This window comes from Pleurodeles waltl, chromosome 4_1 (assembly GCF_031143425.1).
Source record: "Pleurodeles waltl isolate 20211129_DDA chromosome 4_1, aPleWal1.hap1.20221129, whole genome shotgun sequence".
NCBI lineage: Eukaryota > Metazoa > Chordata > Amphibia > Caudata > Salamandridae > Pleurodeles > Pleurodeles waltl.
In genome coordinates this window covers 47,590,939-47,606,389 of record NC_090442.1, presented here as the reverse complement: position 1 = coordinate 47,606,389, position 15,451 = coordinate 47,590,939, and the positions used below count along the sequence as shown (strand labels likewise).

At 40.4% G+C, this 15,451-nt stretch overlaps 1 protein-coding gene across 1 annotated transcript in view; it reads left to right on the top strand.

Moving 5' to 3' along the window:
* LOC138287361 (zinc finger protein 850-like) overlaps window positions 1-15,451 on the top strand; it is a 153,206-nt gene that overhangs the window by 73,039 nt on the left and 64,716 nt on the right. Inside the window, exon 3 of the mRNA XM_069227733.1 lies at window positions 14,685-14,696. Coding sequence (XP_069083834.1) covers window positions 14,685-14,696 — 12 coding nt within the window. The remainder of the gene's footprint in view (window positions 1-14,684; window positions 14,697-15,451) is intronic.

Sequence of the window (15,451 nt, the reverse complement as noted above, 5' to 3'; positions counted from 1 at the left end):
CAGGCACACACTCATGTATACACTGACATACCGAGGCACACACTTATACATACACTGATAAAACCAGGCAACATGCTGATACACAGACGACACAGTTAGACATACTGCATACACTAACACACACAAGCACACACTCAAACATTGATGCATACACTGATACCCAGGAACACACTGATGCATACACGGACTCACCAATTCAGACACCGACATACACTATCACACCCAGACACACAATGATGCATACACTGATACACCCAGGAACACACTGGTGCATACACTAAGATACCCAGGTACACACCAATGCATACAATGATGCACCCAGGCACACACTCATGCATACACTATGACACCAAGGCAGACACTTGTGCATTCACTGACATAGCCAGAGATGCACTTTTGTATACACTAACATAACCAGGCACATATTGATGCAGACACTGACACACCCAGAGAACACATTGATAAACCTAGGCACACACTAATACATACACTATAACACCTATACACACACTCATGCCTACACTCACATGCCCAGACATAAACTAATACATACACCACTACACCCAGGCACACTATGATGCAGACACTGATACAACCAGGCACACACTGACATGTAACTGTCACACTCAGACACATATTGATACACACACTGAGACAACCAAATAGGCTCTCCTGCGCACACTCGTATACACTGACATACCCAGCCAAGCATTGATACTCAGTCTCAGATAATTTATATTCAGTATACGAAATCAGTATAACCCTAAAAGCATACACACACACTCAAGCATACACTGACATACCCAGCCATGCATTGATACTCAGATAATCTTTATTCAGTACACAAAGATAGTATAACCATAAAGGCATACAGTAAAAAAAAAAAAATTATATATCACACGCAAAAGTCCTCTTATGGAAACCAGAAGAATGGTACGAACACCAGAGTCCAGGAAATGGATGCGATTTAATTTACATTAGCTTCACCAATGTACTTATTAATTTAATAATGTAAATTAAACCGCATCTATTTCCTGGACTCAGGTGTTCGTACCTTTCTTCTTGTTTCCATAAGAGGACCTTTGCTTGTGAGTTATAGGGTAGCCAGCACCCTGGTATGGACCGCTGTGTCAGTAGCCCCCTGTGTTTGCTGGATTGAAGAGTATATATATATATGTGTATATATATATATATATATATATATATATATACTCTCATGCATACAATCACATACCCAGACACACACTCATGTATACACTGACATACCCAGGTACACATTTATACATAGAGACACATATGGATACATACACTGACACAGTTAGGTACACACTAACACACCCAGGCACACACTCTTGCATACACTAACACACTCAGCCATACATTGATGCATACCCTGAGATACCCAGGCACACTCTCATGTGTACACAGACACACCCATGCACACACTGACACATAAACTAGCTCACCCTGGAACTCACTGGTTCATTCAGTGACACACCCAGGCGCACACATTAACATACCCTGGTATATACTTATTCGTACACTGACACACACAGGCTCACAGTAATGCATACACTGACACACCCAGGCACACGCTCATACATACACTGAGCCACCCAGACATACACTGACATACCCACATACCCAGACACACACTGATACATACACTGACACACGCAGGGACACACTTATACATAGACTAACAAACGCAAGTACACATTTATGCATACACTGACACACCCAGGCACACACTCATGCATACACTGACACACCCAGGCACACACTAATGCATACAGTCACTCCCAGGCACACACTCATGCATACACTGACACACACAGACCCACACTCACACATACGTTAACAAACCCAAGCACACACTCATATATACATTGACACGCCCAGGCACACACTAAAGTATTCACTAACACACCCAAGCACGCACTGATGCATACACTGACATACCCAAAGACACACTAATGCATACACTTGCACACCCAGGCACACACTCATACATCTACTGACATTTGACATACCCAGGCCTCCACTCATGGATACACTGTCACACCCAGGCACACACTGACACTAACATACCCAACCCTACACTCATGGATACACTGACACATCCAGGCACACACCCATATATACACTGACACACCCAGGCACACAGTGATGCATACACTGACACACCGAGGCACACATACAGATACACACATTGACACACACATGCACACACTGATGCATACACTGAAACACGTAGGCACACTCGCATACATGCACTGACACACTCAGGCACACACGCATACATGCACAGACACACTCAGGCACACACGCATACATGCACAGACACACTCAGGCATACAATCATGCAAATAGTGACACAGCCATCCGTACACTGATGCACAATCTGTGACACCCAGGCACATCTGTTATACACCTATGCAATCAGTCACACTGGTACTTATTCACTTATGCGTAATTTAATTCCATCTATCTCTGTGTTTTTTTTATTTCAATGCTTTCCTTTATTGGCCCTGTAGGAATTCAGGAATATTTATCTACTAATATGTATTCAGGTATCTTAGTAATTGTCTAATTGTTTTTTATGTACAAAAGTATATTTGTATATTTTACCGGGTGTTATTTGGAATGATTTTTATTAATCAGGCATAAATTTTAAACAATTACTCAATTATGTATTCACCAACACACACATACACATAAAAAGACATATTTTGATCTTTAAGAAACATACACGAAACATGTAATTTTTCTTTCTTAGATCAAAAGATTTGGCTCTAACACAAATCATTTTTTTCATCTTTTAACAGTATTTTTATGATTATTTTTTCTATTTTTTATCAATTTTGTTTTTTGGGTGTTTTTTGTTTTTGCAGAAAAAACTGAAAACATAATGTTTCATAACAAAACACACAAAAGTTGTGCAACAACTGTATTAAAAAACCCAAAAAAATACCATTAATGCTTGTGCATATATCAATATGAACAGGAATTGACTACTCCCTCATACTTGAAACGTTTTTGCATTTTAAACAACATTGTCCCAGCAGTGCAAATTCTGGAACACTTGGCGGTACGTCAGATGGAACTGCAGCACTTGTAGATGTTTCAGGTTCATCTCCACCTGCTACAGAGGATGTTGCACTGCTCTCCTGACGCTTTCTCTCAGCACGTGAAATGTGCCTAGGGTGAATGGTGCAAAGGTGTTTTAGCATGCTGGTTGTGCCGCAGTAATATTTTTTTGCTGTACCTCTTGTCAGGATCCTTTTGCACAGCATGCATTCCTCCTTCTGGGCAAAACTTTTTTTTTTTTTTGCCAGAGGGTAAGGTGAAGAATTTCCAGACAGTAGTTTCATTCTTTGCAGGTCTTTCCTCCTCTGATGAGGAACTGCTTTCAACAGCATGAACGTTTTTGGGAGAAGATGTCAGTTTTGAAACTACAAAAACAAAAATGACACTAAAAAACATAACAAAATTTCTGCTACAGCTGCAAAAGTATCAGGAAACACAACCACACATACAGCATGGGAAAAAGAGGTAGAGACTTCCTCTACAAATGATTGAAAAGTATCTGAGCCAGTAAAGTCCATTTGTTTTTGTGTCACATGGGAATCATGAGGACGTTGCCATATTGTGATGTCAACAAAAATCTTGGAAACGTATTTTAATCAGTTTTAAAACATTTTTCACTACAGGCTTTACTGGTTTTCTAGTAAACCACTAAAGTCAAACAATATTTTTACTGTGTGTGTGTATATATGTTTTTAGGTGCTACTAAAAAATAGGATATGTGAGCCTCGTGAATCTGGAAGTACAGGAGGGTTCACTATGGATTCGTGAATCCTCAAAAAAAGTTTTTTAAAAAAAGACAAAAGAAAGTCAGTGGAAAAAATAATTTCTTTGATGCTAAACGTATGAAAAATATGAAAAAAACCACAACACATTTAATAAAAAAACAAAGGCTTCAGGAACATAGTTATAAACATATTTTGAAAAACCATAGAAATTAATTGAAAAAAAACAAGGGTTTCAAGGCCATTATTGTTAGAAAATAAAATTAAAAAAATCTTAGAAATTCCTCTGAAAAAAACAAAGGTTATGGGATGTTATGGTTAAGCTTACATTTTTGATGTACAAAACCATAGAAATTCAGTAGTAATGGTTACCTCACCCGTCTATAACTTACGCCCCCACAATTCACTGCTTATGAACTCTCATATTACATGACTCATGACATGGTCAGTGACATCACTTATGATGCAGACACTGATACAACCAGGCACACACTGGCATCATGACATCATTGATGACATCTCAAATGACGTCACTGATGACATCATTGACGACCTCATCCACAGAAAAAACTCACATACCCGCTTGCAACACCACATTAACACGCACACACCCAGTGATACACCTATACAACCAAGTAATTCTCAGCGTGGACTTGCAGCTAAGAATATCTTAATGAAACCAACATTCACAGTTAGGGGTAAGAGGTCCATGATCGACTATATATTGCTGCCTAAGGCGTGGTGGACAAAGGTGTGTAAATTTGATATTGTAGATTCACTTTTCAGTGATCACAATCCTCTGATTTTAATCCTTAGTCTAGGACTTAGTACAGTGGCACAAGTAGTGTCTACCCAGATTGAATTTACAAGAAATAGGGGAGTACAGTAAAAGTGGCAGAATATCGAACCCAATGCTTTTCTTGAATTGCTTCAGGAAAGTCAGAAGGAGTATTTCAAGATATGTCAGAGCTCAGATTCTGAGTCTGCAAAGGTTTTGGTGGCCTTTGGTAAAATCTGTAATAAGATCTCTGAACAGTTAACAGCTCCAAGACGCTGATGTGACACTAAGCTGCACAGTTGGTTTGACAAAACATGCTTGCATGCACACAGAAATCTAAAAAAATTTGATTAAAATCTGGCCCAGGGACTAGGCCGCAATTAGAGCGTGTAGGAAGCACTATAAAGAGGCGATTTAAAGGTGGAAAGAGGAGAGTGGAACAGAGTGTAGTAGTGGGTAGGATTAGAATGCTATTAGAATGCGATGTGTAGGGTTCTAAATGGGAACTCCGGCTGCAGAGACAGTTGGAGCTGTGGCCGGGACGAGACGTTTCTTGGTGTGTGGGGCTTGTAACGATATTTCATAAAGGAATTAAATACTTTAAACCAACTCGCCTCGAATGTTATTAGAATGCGATGTGTAGGGTTCTAAATGGGAACTCCGGCTGCAGAGACAGTTGGAGCTGTGGCCGGAGTTCCCATTTAGAACCCTACACATCGCATTCTAATAACATTCTAATCCTACCCATTACTACACAGAGACTTGGGAACAACTTGTTACTGTAAGTGAAAAGAATGATATGCCACAATTCTGTGGAATAGTCAATGCACCTGTTTTTTCCAATAACTCTCCTCCCCCCACTGAAGTGAACATCCTTGAACACAGATGGGTCAGCTATTTTATTAGCCTTTATGATGTGGAGGGGGCGAGAGAGGCATGAAAGGAGAGGAAAGGGGCAGCAGATATGCCACAAGACACCAGGGATTTATTTATTTTTTTGTAATTGAATAAGGGGAGCGGCCCCTTGGGCAAGGGCCGCTCCCCAGGGGGCAATTTATTTTTAGGCCATTTCTGCACCCCCCCGGGGCATATCGGCCTATTATAATTAGGCCGATCACCAGGGAGTTTTTTATTTATTTATGTATATACATAAGGGGAGCGGCCCCTTGGGCAAGGGCCACTCCCAACGGGGAGAAATATTTGTAGGCGTTTTCTGCCCCCCCTGGGGCAGATCGGCCTATTATAGGAAACCCCTAGACACCAGGGATCTATATTTTTTTATGTTTACTTTTTTTTTCATACATTGGGAGCGACCCCTAAGGCAAGGGTCGCTCTCCTGGGGGACAAATTGTATTTAGGCGATTTCTGCGACCCCTTGGGGACAGATCGGCCTATTTGTATTAGGCCAATCTGCCCCTAAGAGGGGAGGAAACCACTAGACACCAGGGATTTTTTTTTTGTCAGTTTCACATGAGGGGGGCAAATTTGTTGTAGGCCATTTCTGCCCCCTGTGGGGGCAGATCGGCCTATTATAATTAGGCTGATCTGCCCCGGGGGGGGGGGGGGAGAACCCTAGACACCAGGGATTTTTTTTTTGTTTATTTAATTTTTTTATATGTGGGGAGCAAATTGTCTTTAGGCCATTTCTGCCCCCCTTGGGGGCAGATCGGCCTATTTTTGGAAGGCCCACCTGCCCCCAAGGGGGGCAGAAAGCCCAACAGAGACCAGGGAAGATTTTTTTTCCAAAATAAGAGGGTGGGGGTATGGCCATACCCCCATCCCAAATAAAAGGGGCCAAGGTTGTTTTGCCCACCGGTGGGCAGATGGGGCAATTACCCCAGATCCACTCCACTCCCCAGGGGAGCAGAAAGCTTACTAGATGCCAGGGAATTCAAAATATATATATATAAAATAGTGAGGTGGTGGCTACCAACCAGTATGGGCTTGGTTATGCCCCCACCCCAACTGAAGGGGGTAACAGTCTTTCAGCTCTCCCCCCGCACACTAATACATCTTATCTCACGGCAAGCAAGAGGACATTTGATTATTTTGGGTTTTGGCTTTACATTTGGGCCATGAGAGCTTTGCTAACTTTCAAAATCGTCCCACTTGGAATAGTGAGGGCTGCACTTTTTGGACTTTGGGACGCTGCCATGTAGAAAAATCCACAAGACCTAGAAAACAACTGAAAACTAAACATCTGGGTGATTCCAAGGTGGTGTGCTTCACATGCACCCCACACCATTTTCTTACCCACAGTGCCCTGCAAACCTCCAACTTTGCTGGAAATCACACATTTTTGTGATGGAACCTTCCGGAATCTGCAGGAATCCACAAAATTCCTACCAGCCAGCATTGTTTCATCTAAACCGATAACAATTCTGCTGCACTTGTCAGCCTACAAATGTTTTTTTTCAAACTGCCCTTTTGGATACTCTTTAGTTTATCCTCAATTTCGACATATTTTTGGCTCTTCCCTGTCACAGGCACTTGGCCCACCTACACAAGTGAGGTATCATTTTTACTGGGAGAGTGAGGGGGACGTTGGGTGGTAGGAAATTTGTTCCGGTGCGGTGATCCCTCACAGAAATGTGGGAATAATTTGATTTTTTGATCTAAATTTGAGGTTTGCTGAGGATTCTGGGTAAGAAAACATTGGTGGAATCCACGCAAGTCACACCTGCCTGGTTCCCTCGGGTGTCTAGTTTTTAGAAATGTCTGGGTTTGGTAGGTTTCCCTAGATGGCTGCTGAGCCCAGGACCAAAAACGCCGGTGAAACCTCCCCCGTCCCCCCCAAAAAAACAGGTAGTTATGTATTTGATAATTTTGATGTATCCAGATAGTGTTTTGGGGCATTTCCTTTCGCGGGCACTAGGACTACCCACACAAGTGAGGTACCATTTTTATCGGGAGACTTGGGGGAACGCTGGGTGGAAGGACATTTGTGGCTCCTCTCAGATTCCAGAACTTTCTGTCACCGAAATGTGAGGAAAAAGTGTTTTTTGGCCAAATTTTGAGGTTTGCAAAGGATTCTGGGTAACAGAACCTGGTGGGAACCCCACAAGTCATCCCATCATGGATTCCCCTAGGTCTCTAGTTTTAAAAAATTCACAGGTTTGGTAGGTTTCCCTAGGTGGCGGATGAGCTAGAGGCCGAAATCCACAGGTAGGTACTTTGCAAAAAACAGCTCTGTTTTCTTTGAGAAAATGTGATGTGTCCACTTTGTGTTTTGGGGCATTTCCTTTCGCGGGCACTAGGCCTACCCACACAAGTGAGGTACCATTTTTATCGGGAGACTTGGGGGAACGCTGGGTGGAAGGAAATGTGTGGCTCCTCTCATATTCCAGAACTTTCTGTCACCGAAATGTGAGGAAACAGTGTTTTTTTAGCCACATTTTGAGGTTTGCAAAGGATTCTGGGTAACAGAACCTGGTGGGAGCCCCACAAGTCACCCCATTCCCCTAGGTGTCTAGTTTTAAAAACTGCGCAGGTTTGCTAGGTTTCCCTAGGTGGCGGCTGAGCTAGAGGCCAAAATCCACAGGTAGGCACTTTGCAAAAAACACCTCTGTTTTCTTTGAGAAAATGTGACGTGTCCACTTTGTGTTTTGGGGCATTTCCTGTCGCGGGCACTAGGCCTACCCACACAAGTGAGCTACCATTTTTATCGTGAGACTTGGGGGAATGTTGGGTGGAAGGAAATGTGTGGTTCCTCTCATATTCCAGAACTTTCTGTCACCGAAATGTGAGGAAAAAGTGGTTTTTTAGCTACATTTTGAGGTTTGCAAAGGATTCTGGGTAACAGAACCTGGTGGGAGCCCCACAAGTGACCCCATCTTGGATTCCCCTAGGTCTCTAGTTTTAAAAAATTCACAGGTTTGGTAGGTTTCCCTAGGTGGCGGATGAGCTAGAGGCCAAAATCCACAGGTAGGCACTTTGTAAAAAACAGCTCTGTTTTCTTTGAGAAAATGTGATGTGTCCACTTTGTGTTTTGGGGCATTTCCTGTCGCGGGCACTAGGCCTACCAACACAAGAGGGGTACCATTTTTATAGGGAGACTTAGGGGAACATAGAATAGCAAAACAAGTGTTATTGCCCATTTTTTCCTTCCAAAAATAAGACAGTCTGTAAAGAAGAGGTCTATTTGAGAAATGCCCTGTAATTCACATGCTAGTATGGGCACCCCAGAATTCAGAGATGTGCAAATAACCACTGCTCCTCAACACCTTATCTTGTGCCCATTTTGGAAATACAAAGGTTTTCTTGGTACCTATTTTTGACTCTTTATATTTCAGCAAATGAATTGCTGTATACCCGGTATAGAATGAAAACCAACTGCAAGGTGCAGCTCATTTATTGGCTCTGGGTACCTAGGATTCTTGATGAACCTACATATCCCTGCAACCAGAAGAGTCCAGCAGACGTAACAGTATATTGCTTTCAAAAATCTGACATCGCAGGAAAAAGTTAAAGAGTAAAACGTAGAGAAAAATTGCTGTTTTTTTTACCTCAATTTCAATATTTTCTTTTTCAGTTGTTATTTTCTGTAGGAAACCCTTGTAGGATCTACACAAATTACCCATTGTTGAATATGAATTTTGTCTACTTTTCAGAAATGTTTAGGTTTCTGGGATCCAGCATTGGTTTCACACCCATTTCTGTCACTGACTGGAAGGAGGCTGAAAGCACACAAAATCGTAAAAATGGGTTATGTCCCAGTAAGATGCCATAATTGTGTTGAAAAATTGGGTTTTCTGATTCAAGTCTGCCTGTTCCTGACAGCTGGGAAGCTGGTGATTTTAGCACTGCAAACCCTTTGTTGATGCCATTTTCAGGGGAAAAAACACAAGCCTTTTTATCCAGCCCTTTTTTCCAATTTAAAAAAAAAAAGTCTTGGTCTCCTTCAGGGAAACCCACAAAGTCTGAGTACCTCTAGAATCCCTAGGATGTTGGAAAAAAGGACGCAAATTTGGCCTGGGTAGCTTATGTGGACAAAAAGTTATGAGGGCCTAAGCAAGAACTATTCCAAACAGGCAAAAAAAGGCCTGGCACAGGAGGGAGAAAAGGCCTGTCAGCGAAGGGGTTAAAAATACAACATGGCTGAAACTGAATTTTGGTGATTAGGTCTGTCTAAGCCCACCCACTGTTGTGGCTAAAAATCCTTAACACACCCCTCTCATGCCCATTGCTAATCTAATCAAGAGGGCACCTGATTGTCTGAGTTTGCAGGAAATGGGAAGAGGTCCTGAGCTGCTCCGTATATCCTTCCCTCCTTTGAAGACCAGTGTGGCTGCTCTCCCCCATCCTGTTTAACCATCTGCTGAGGTAGATCTCTGTGACATGTCAACGTTCCGAGAATGTCATGGGAACGGGTGGAATGTGTTGAGAGATGGTTGGTGAAGCCAGAGACTGGATGAGGTAAATAAAGGAACCTCTTACCAGTATTTTCGTCTGAGCCGTCTTTTAACCCGACATCACATTTTGGCAACAGGAGATGGTATCTGTGGAAGTCACCTCAACAGCCCTGGAGGAGTATTGACAATGTGCTCGTCTCGACGAGGCAGCAGGCGGGGAGTGCTGAATCTTGTGCAACAGAGGGGAGGACGCTCGGGCTAATTGTATGCAGTTGGAAGTACATTTGAATGGTTTTTACAGCAGACAGCAATACGGAATCTGGAGATCGTTAATTTTTTTATTTTTTTTTTACATAAAGTGGAGTGTTACGTTGCTCTGGAGAGTGAGCGCAGATGTGCGCATGCAAGTTTTTTTGGTGAACTCTGCGGCGGCAAGAAGACGCGCAAGGGGTTTCCAGCCAAAGTGATGACGCACGTTTCTGAACGTGTGCGAGAGGACGCAGGAGAGGTTTCCTGCTAATGGGACGATGCACGTTTCTTTATGCGGAGATTTCTTTTGAAATTGTGTGTGGATTAGGATTTCTTTTTTAAAGAAAGTTAAGCAGCCATCGTGGATGTGAACGTTTTTTTTATAGTTAAAAAAAATAAAAGGAATGGTTCTTTCGATATTTAAGAAAATTCTGTGACAGACATACGTGATTTTTGCTTGTCATCAATTACAAATACACAAGTCGGTCAAAGGATAATTTGAAGTGAAAACTTGAAACTTGTGGGACTTAACATTTCCTGTAATTTGTTTTTAATTTGAATTATTGTTCAAGTGTTTAGGATTTTTAGTGTTTTTTTGAGTTTTTTTATTTATTTATTATTTTTTCAACAGAAATTTTAAAATGTAAAATGTTACTTGCCCTCCATTTTTGCTGGTTAGTCCAGGGGGACCACCAGTGAAGTGGAAAAGTGGAAAAAGATTTTTGCAAACTATGCAAGAACATTTGGGGGACAAATCTTAGTGCAGAGCAAAGAAATGCATTATTGCTTCATTGTCTGGGAGGGGAAGGTCAAGAGGTATTAGAAAGTTTACCAGATATATGTGACAATGACCAGAGAAATCTGAATGAATATGAAATTAATATTACACAATTAGAACAACATTACTTACCCAGAGTAAGCACTATAATGGAAAGATACTATTTTGGGATAAGAGAACAAGGAAAAGAGGAATCTGTAGAAGATTTTATAACATCTCTTCGAGAGCTGGCTTCTAGATACAAATTTGGAGCTCTTACAGAAGAGAGAATTAGAGATCAGTTTGTGTTAATTATAAGATAAGAAAAGTGTTATGGTTGAAGGATGAACCACCTCTGGAGGAAGTAATATCTCTAGCCAAGCATGTTGAGCATACGATGAAATATGTGGGAGAACTGAGCAAAGAAAATAAATTAAAAAGTTTGGAAGAGAAAGTGAATGAGATAGTTTGCATGGTGCAATACAAACATAATATCATTGAAAATAAAGGAAATGCAGTTGAATCTAAGATGATTGTTGCCTTTAAAGGCACTTGTTATAGATGTGGGAGAGTAGGACACAAGGCCAATGCAAGTGTGTGTCCAGCATTTCAGGTGGGTTGTAATCAGTGTGGTAAGAGAGGTCACTTCGCTAAATGTTGTAAAGGAAGAAGTAAGAATGATCAGAGGCAAGAAATAAAAGAAATAGTTTTCAAGGTGGAAAATGCTACTAATGAGCATCCTTCAAAGTGGGTAAAATTAGAAAATTTTAAAATTAAAATGAAGTTTGATTCTTGTTCACAATTGACTATCATATCAAAAAAGGAGTTTGGTAACAATTTTGCAGGTTAAATGCAACTGCACAGATCCGATATTAGACCAAAGCATATGGAGGTTCTCCTATAAAGTTACTTGGTTATTTTTGTGGATTGTTGGAGTACAATGTAAAGTTCACGGATGCTAAAATATATGTAGCAGATAAAGGAGATAACTTATTGAGCTGGCCACATTAAGGGAGTTTGGGAGTCTTGTTGAACCCCAATGCAGATCCACCAGTACATGTTCAGGAGGTTTTAGATATTGAGAACAAGTTTGTTGGAAAATATGCTGACCTGTTTAGTGATAAGTTAGGCTGTTTGTGTGGTTACAAACACCATATTAAATTGCGAGCAGCTACAAAGCCCACAGTAGCCCAGGTGAGGAGAACACATATTAACATGCAAGAGCATGTTCAAGAGGAAATTACAAAACTTACAGAAAAGGGCATTTTAGACGTTGTAGAGGCCACAGAATGGTTGGCTCCCATAGTGATAGTGAAGAAACCTAATAACAAAATGTGTTTATGTGTTGATCTGAGAGCACTTAATGAAGAGGTTATTGTGGACAGATTTCCACTCCCTAAAATTGATGAGATGATATCAATTTTAGGTGGAGCTAAATATTTCACGAGATTAGATCTAGCCTCGGCCTACCATTAGGTGGCATCAGATGAGTTACCACAAGAGCCTACGGCTTTTATTACACCAGTGGGTGCCTACAAATTTCTTCGAATGCCTTTTGGGTTAGCATCTGCTGCCTCATTATTTCGCGGAAAATGAAATATATATTGAAGGGTGTGATGGGAGTTAAATGTTATCAGGATGATGTGTTAATCTTTGTTAAAACCATAGAAGAACATGACGTCAGAGTTATATGTGTGTTAGAAAGATTACAAAATGCAGGTTTGACATTAAGAAAGGACAAATGTAAATTTTGTGTAACTGAAGTAAATTATTTGAGACCTCAGATCTCTGGTCAAGGTATAAAACCAAAGAAAGAGTTGTTTGAAACTATTTTGAATCTAAAAAACACCTGCATCAAAAGAAGAATTTACATATTTTCTAGGAATGGCTGAGTTCTATAATAAGTTTATTAAAAAAATGTGCATATAAGACTAATCACCTAAAGAAATTGTTGGGCAAGAGAAAATAATTTGAATGGAGTAAGGTGTGTGATGAAGAGTTTATTCAAGCAAAAAATGATCTTGCCAATGCACCCAGTCTACAAGCATTTACCCTAGGTAAGGACACTGTGGTAATAACTGATGCTAGCAACAAAGGTGTAGGAGCAGCATTCATTCAGATTAGAAATGGGAAAGAAAGTCTCAAAGCATGTGCATCAAGATGTTTGAAAGGTGCAGAGACAAATTATTCAGTCACTGAAAAAGAAGCGTTGGCCATATTCTGGGCACTGAAGAAGTTTAGAAATTTGATCTGGGGTTCAACTTTTAGAGTGAGATCAGATCATAAACCATTGAAGGAGGTATTTGGAAAAAAAAGGGTTGGATTCCATATCTTCAAGAATTAGGAGATGGGTGGTTGCCGTCAAGAATTTGACATCACAATGGAGTATATTCCCCATGTGAGAAATTTTATAGCATGTCTAGTTGGGAGAACTGACTCCAAAGATACACAGGAGGAATAAGATGAAGTAATTGAACAATATTTTACAGTGTGTGAGATAACTTTGGGAGCTATACAAGAAAGTGAGTGGAAAAGGGAATTATTGAAGGACACTGATCTACTCAAGGTTATGGAGTGGATAAGGACAGGGCATTTTGATAAATTAAATAAAGCATGGGGAAATCTCAAAGAAGAGTTGTCAGTGAAGGAGGGTGTATTAATGCGGGGCACTAGATTAGTTCCACCAGTCGTTAAGGGCAAAGTTAGTAAATATAGCTCATGAAGAACATCTGGCTGTGAGGGATTGTATAACTTGCAGTATAAGTGCTAAGGTACCCAAAACTAGTAATTTACCCATGGTTTGTAGAGAATTACTTAGGTATCCATGGTATGAAGTAGCAAATGATATTGTGGGACCACTACATGGAGAGCATCATACCCCACATCTGATTGTGCTCTTAGATCTGTACTCGAGGTGGGTGGAGGTAACTTGTGTACGTGACATTTCAACATTTACTGTAAAGAAGTTTTTAGATGAAGTTTTTAAAAGAGAGAGCTATCCACAATGTATTCTGTCGGATAATGGAGCACAGTTTTGTTCACAAGAAATTGAACATTATTTGAATAGTTTTGTTATTATTCGCAAAAAGAGCTCAGTGTATGATCCGGAAGCCAATAGGGCAATTGAGAGACTCAACAAAACATTAAAAGAAAGTATCCAATTGGCAAGAGTAAATAATTTAGATTGGAAAATTGAACTACAAAAGAGAATTAATGCTTATAGGTTGTCGCCCTATACCACAATAGGAAGAACTCCTTTTGAGTTATTTAAAGGAAGAGCAGCAAATACAAAACTTTGTCCTGGATGGATATCTTTTGAGAAAGGTATAAAAAGTAATCAAATTGGTGAATGGAGGGTAAGAGAGATTTATCATCGACAGAAAAGAAAGACATATTATGACTCTCATAAACATGTTAAGAGCATTGTATTTAGAGTTCGAGATTGGGTGAAAATCAAAGCACCAGTAGGATGCCAACAATGGTCGAAATTCACTAAAACAAAAAACATAATAAAAGTGTTTAAAAATGCAGTTAAAACAGATGATGGTAAAAACTGTAAACAGTAGGATTTGGAATTTGAATTGAGTGGTTTCCTCACATGAGAATGCAAATTTGAAAGACTCAAAGTTACTGAATACATTTGGTACAACCAACCTAACTGCGAAAGAAAAACATGATGTCAGTAGGAGGAGTTCAAGAATACGCACCTTTCCAAAGTATTTAAATGATTATATTAGAAGTTAAAAGTTGTTATGGTTTTAGTAAGGTGTCTAACTAAAAGGATGTCTTTCCATTTAATGGAAATGGTATAATTATTTTAATGTATTTATATATAAGTTTATATTCTGTTGGTTATTCATTTAAGATATGTTCATGTGATTAAGAAAATTATAAGATGTTGATGTGGAGGAGTTCTGTGTAAAGAGGGAGAAGTGTGACATGGCAATGTTCCAAGAATGTCATGGAAACGGGTGGAATGTGCTGAGAGACGGTTGGTGAAGCAGAGGCTAGATGAGGTGAATAAAGGAACCTCTTACCAGTATTTTCATCTGAGTCGTCTTTTAACCCGACATCACAATCTCCTCCCCCCGGCACTTCCTTTGTGTTTAGCCCAGGCCACTTCACACCTCATCAAGGTATCCTGGCCAGGCTGCCAGATGCTGACCAATCAGAGAAGGGCACTACAGAGCTGAAGTTGGCAACTTTGCATTAGAGTTTTAAAACTCTTTCCCTGAACTAGTTATATTAAATCCAACAATGGCAAGATTTATTATAACAATTAGTTTGATACCAAACTCGAAATATCTGGCTCCTATGGGGACTCTATTAATTAAAATAAAGTATCCCGGGTTTTAGCTAATGGAGCCCATTCACTACAGTGAGGGAAAAATAAATTTGGCTATTTTACCTCACCAGGACTTATAAAACAAAATTTGATAAGGTCCCTGCTTATAGTTACATGGCACTCAACCCTAAGGTCACTTGGGGCACACCTTTGGGGGTG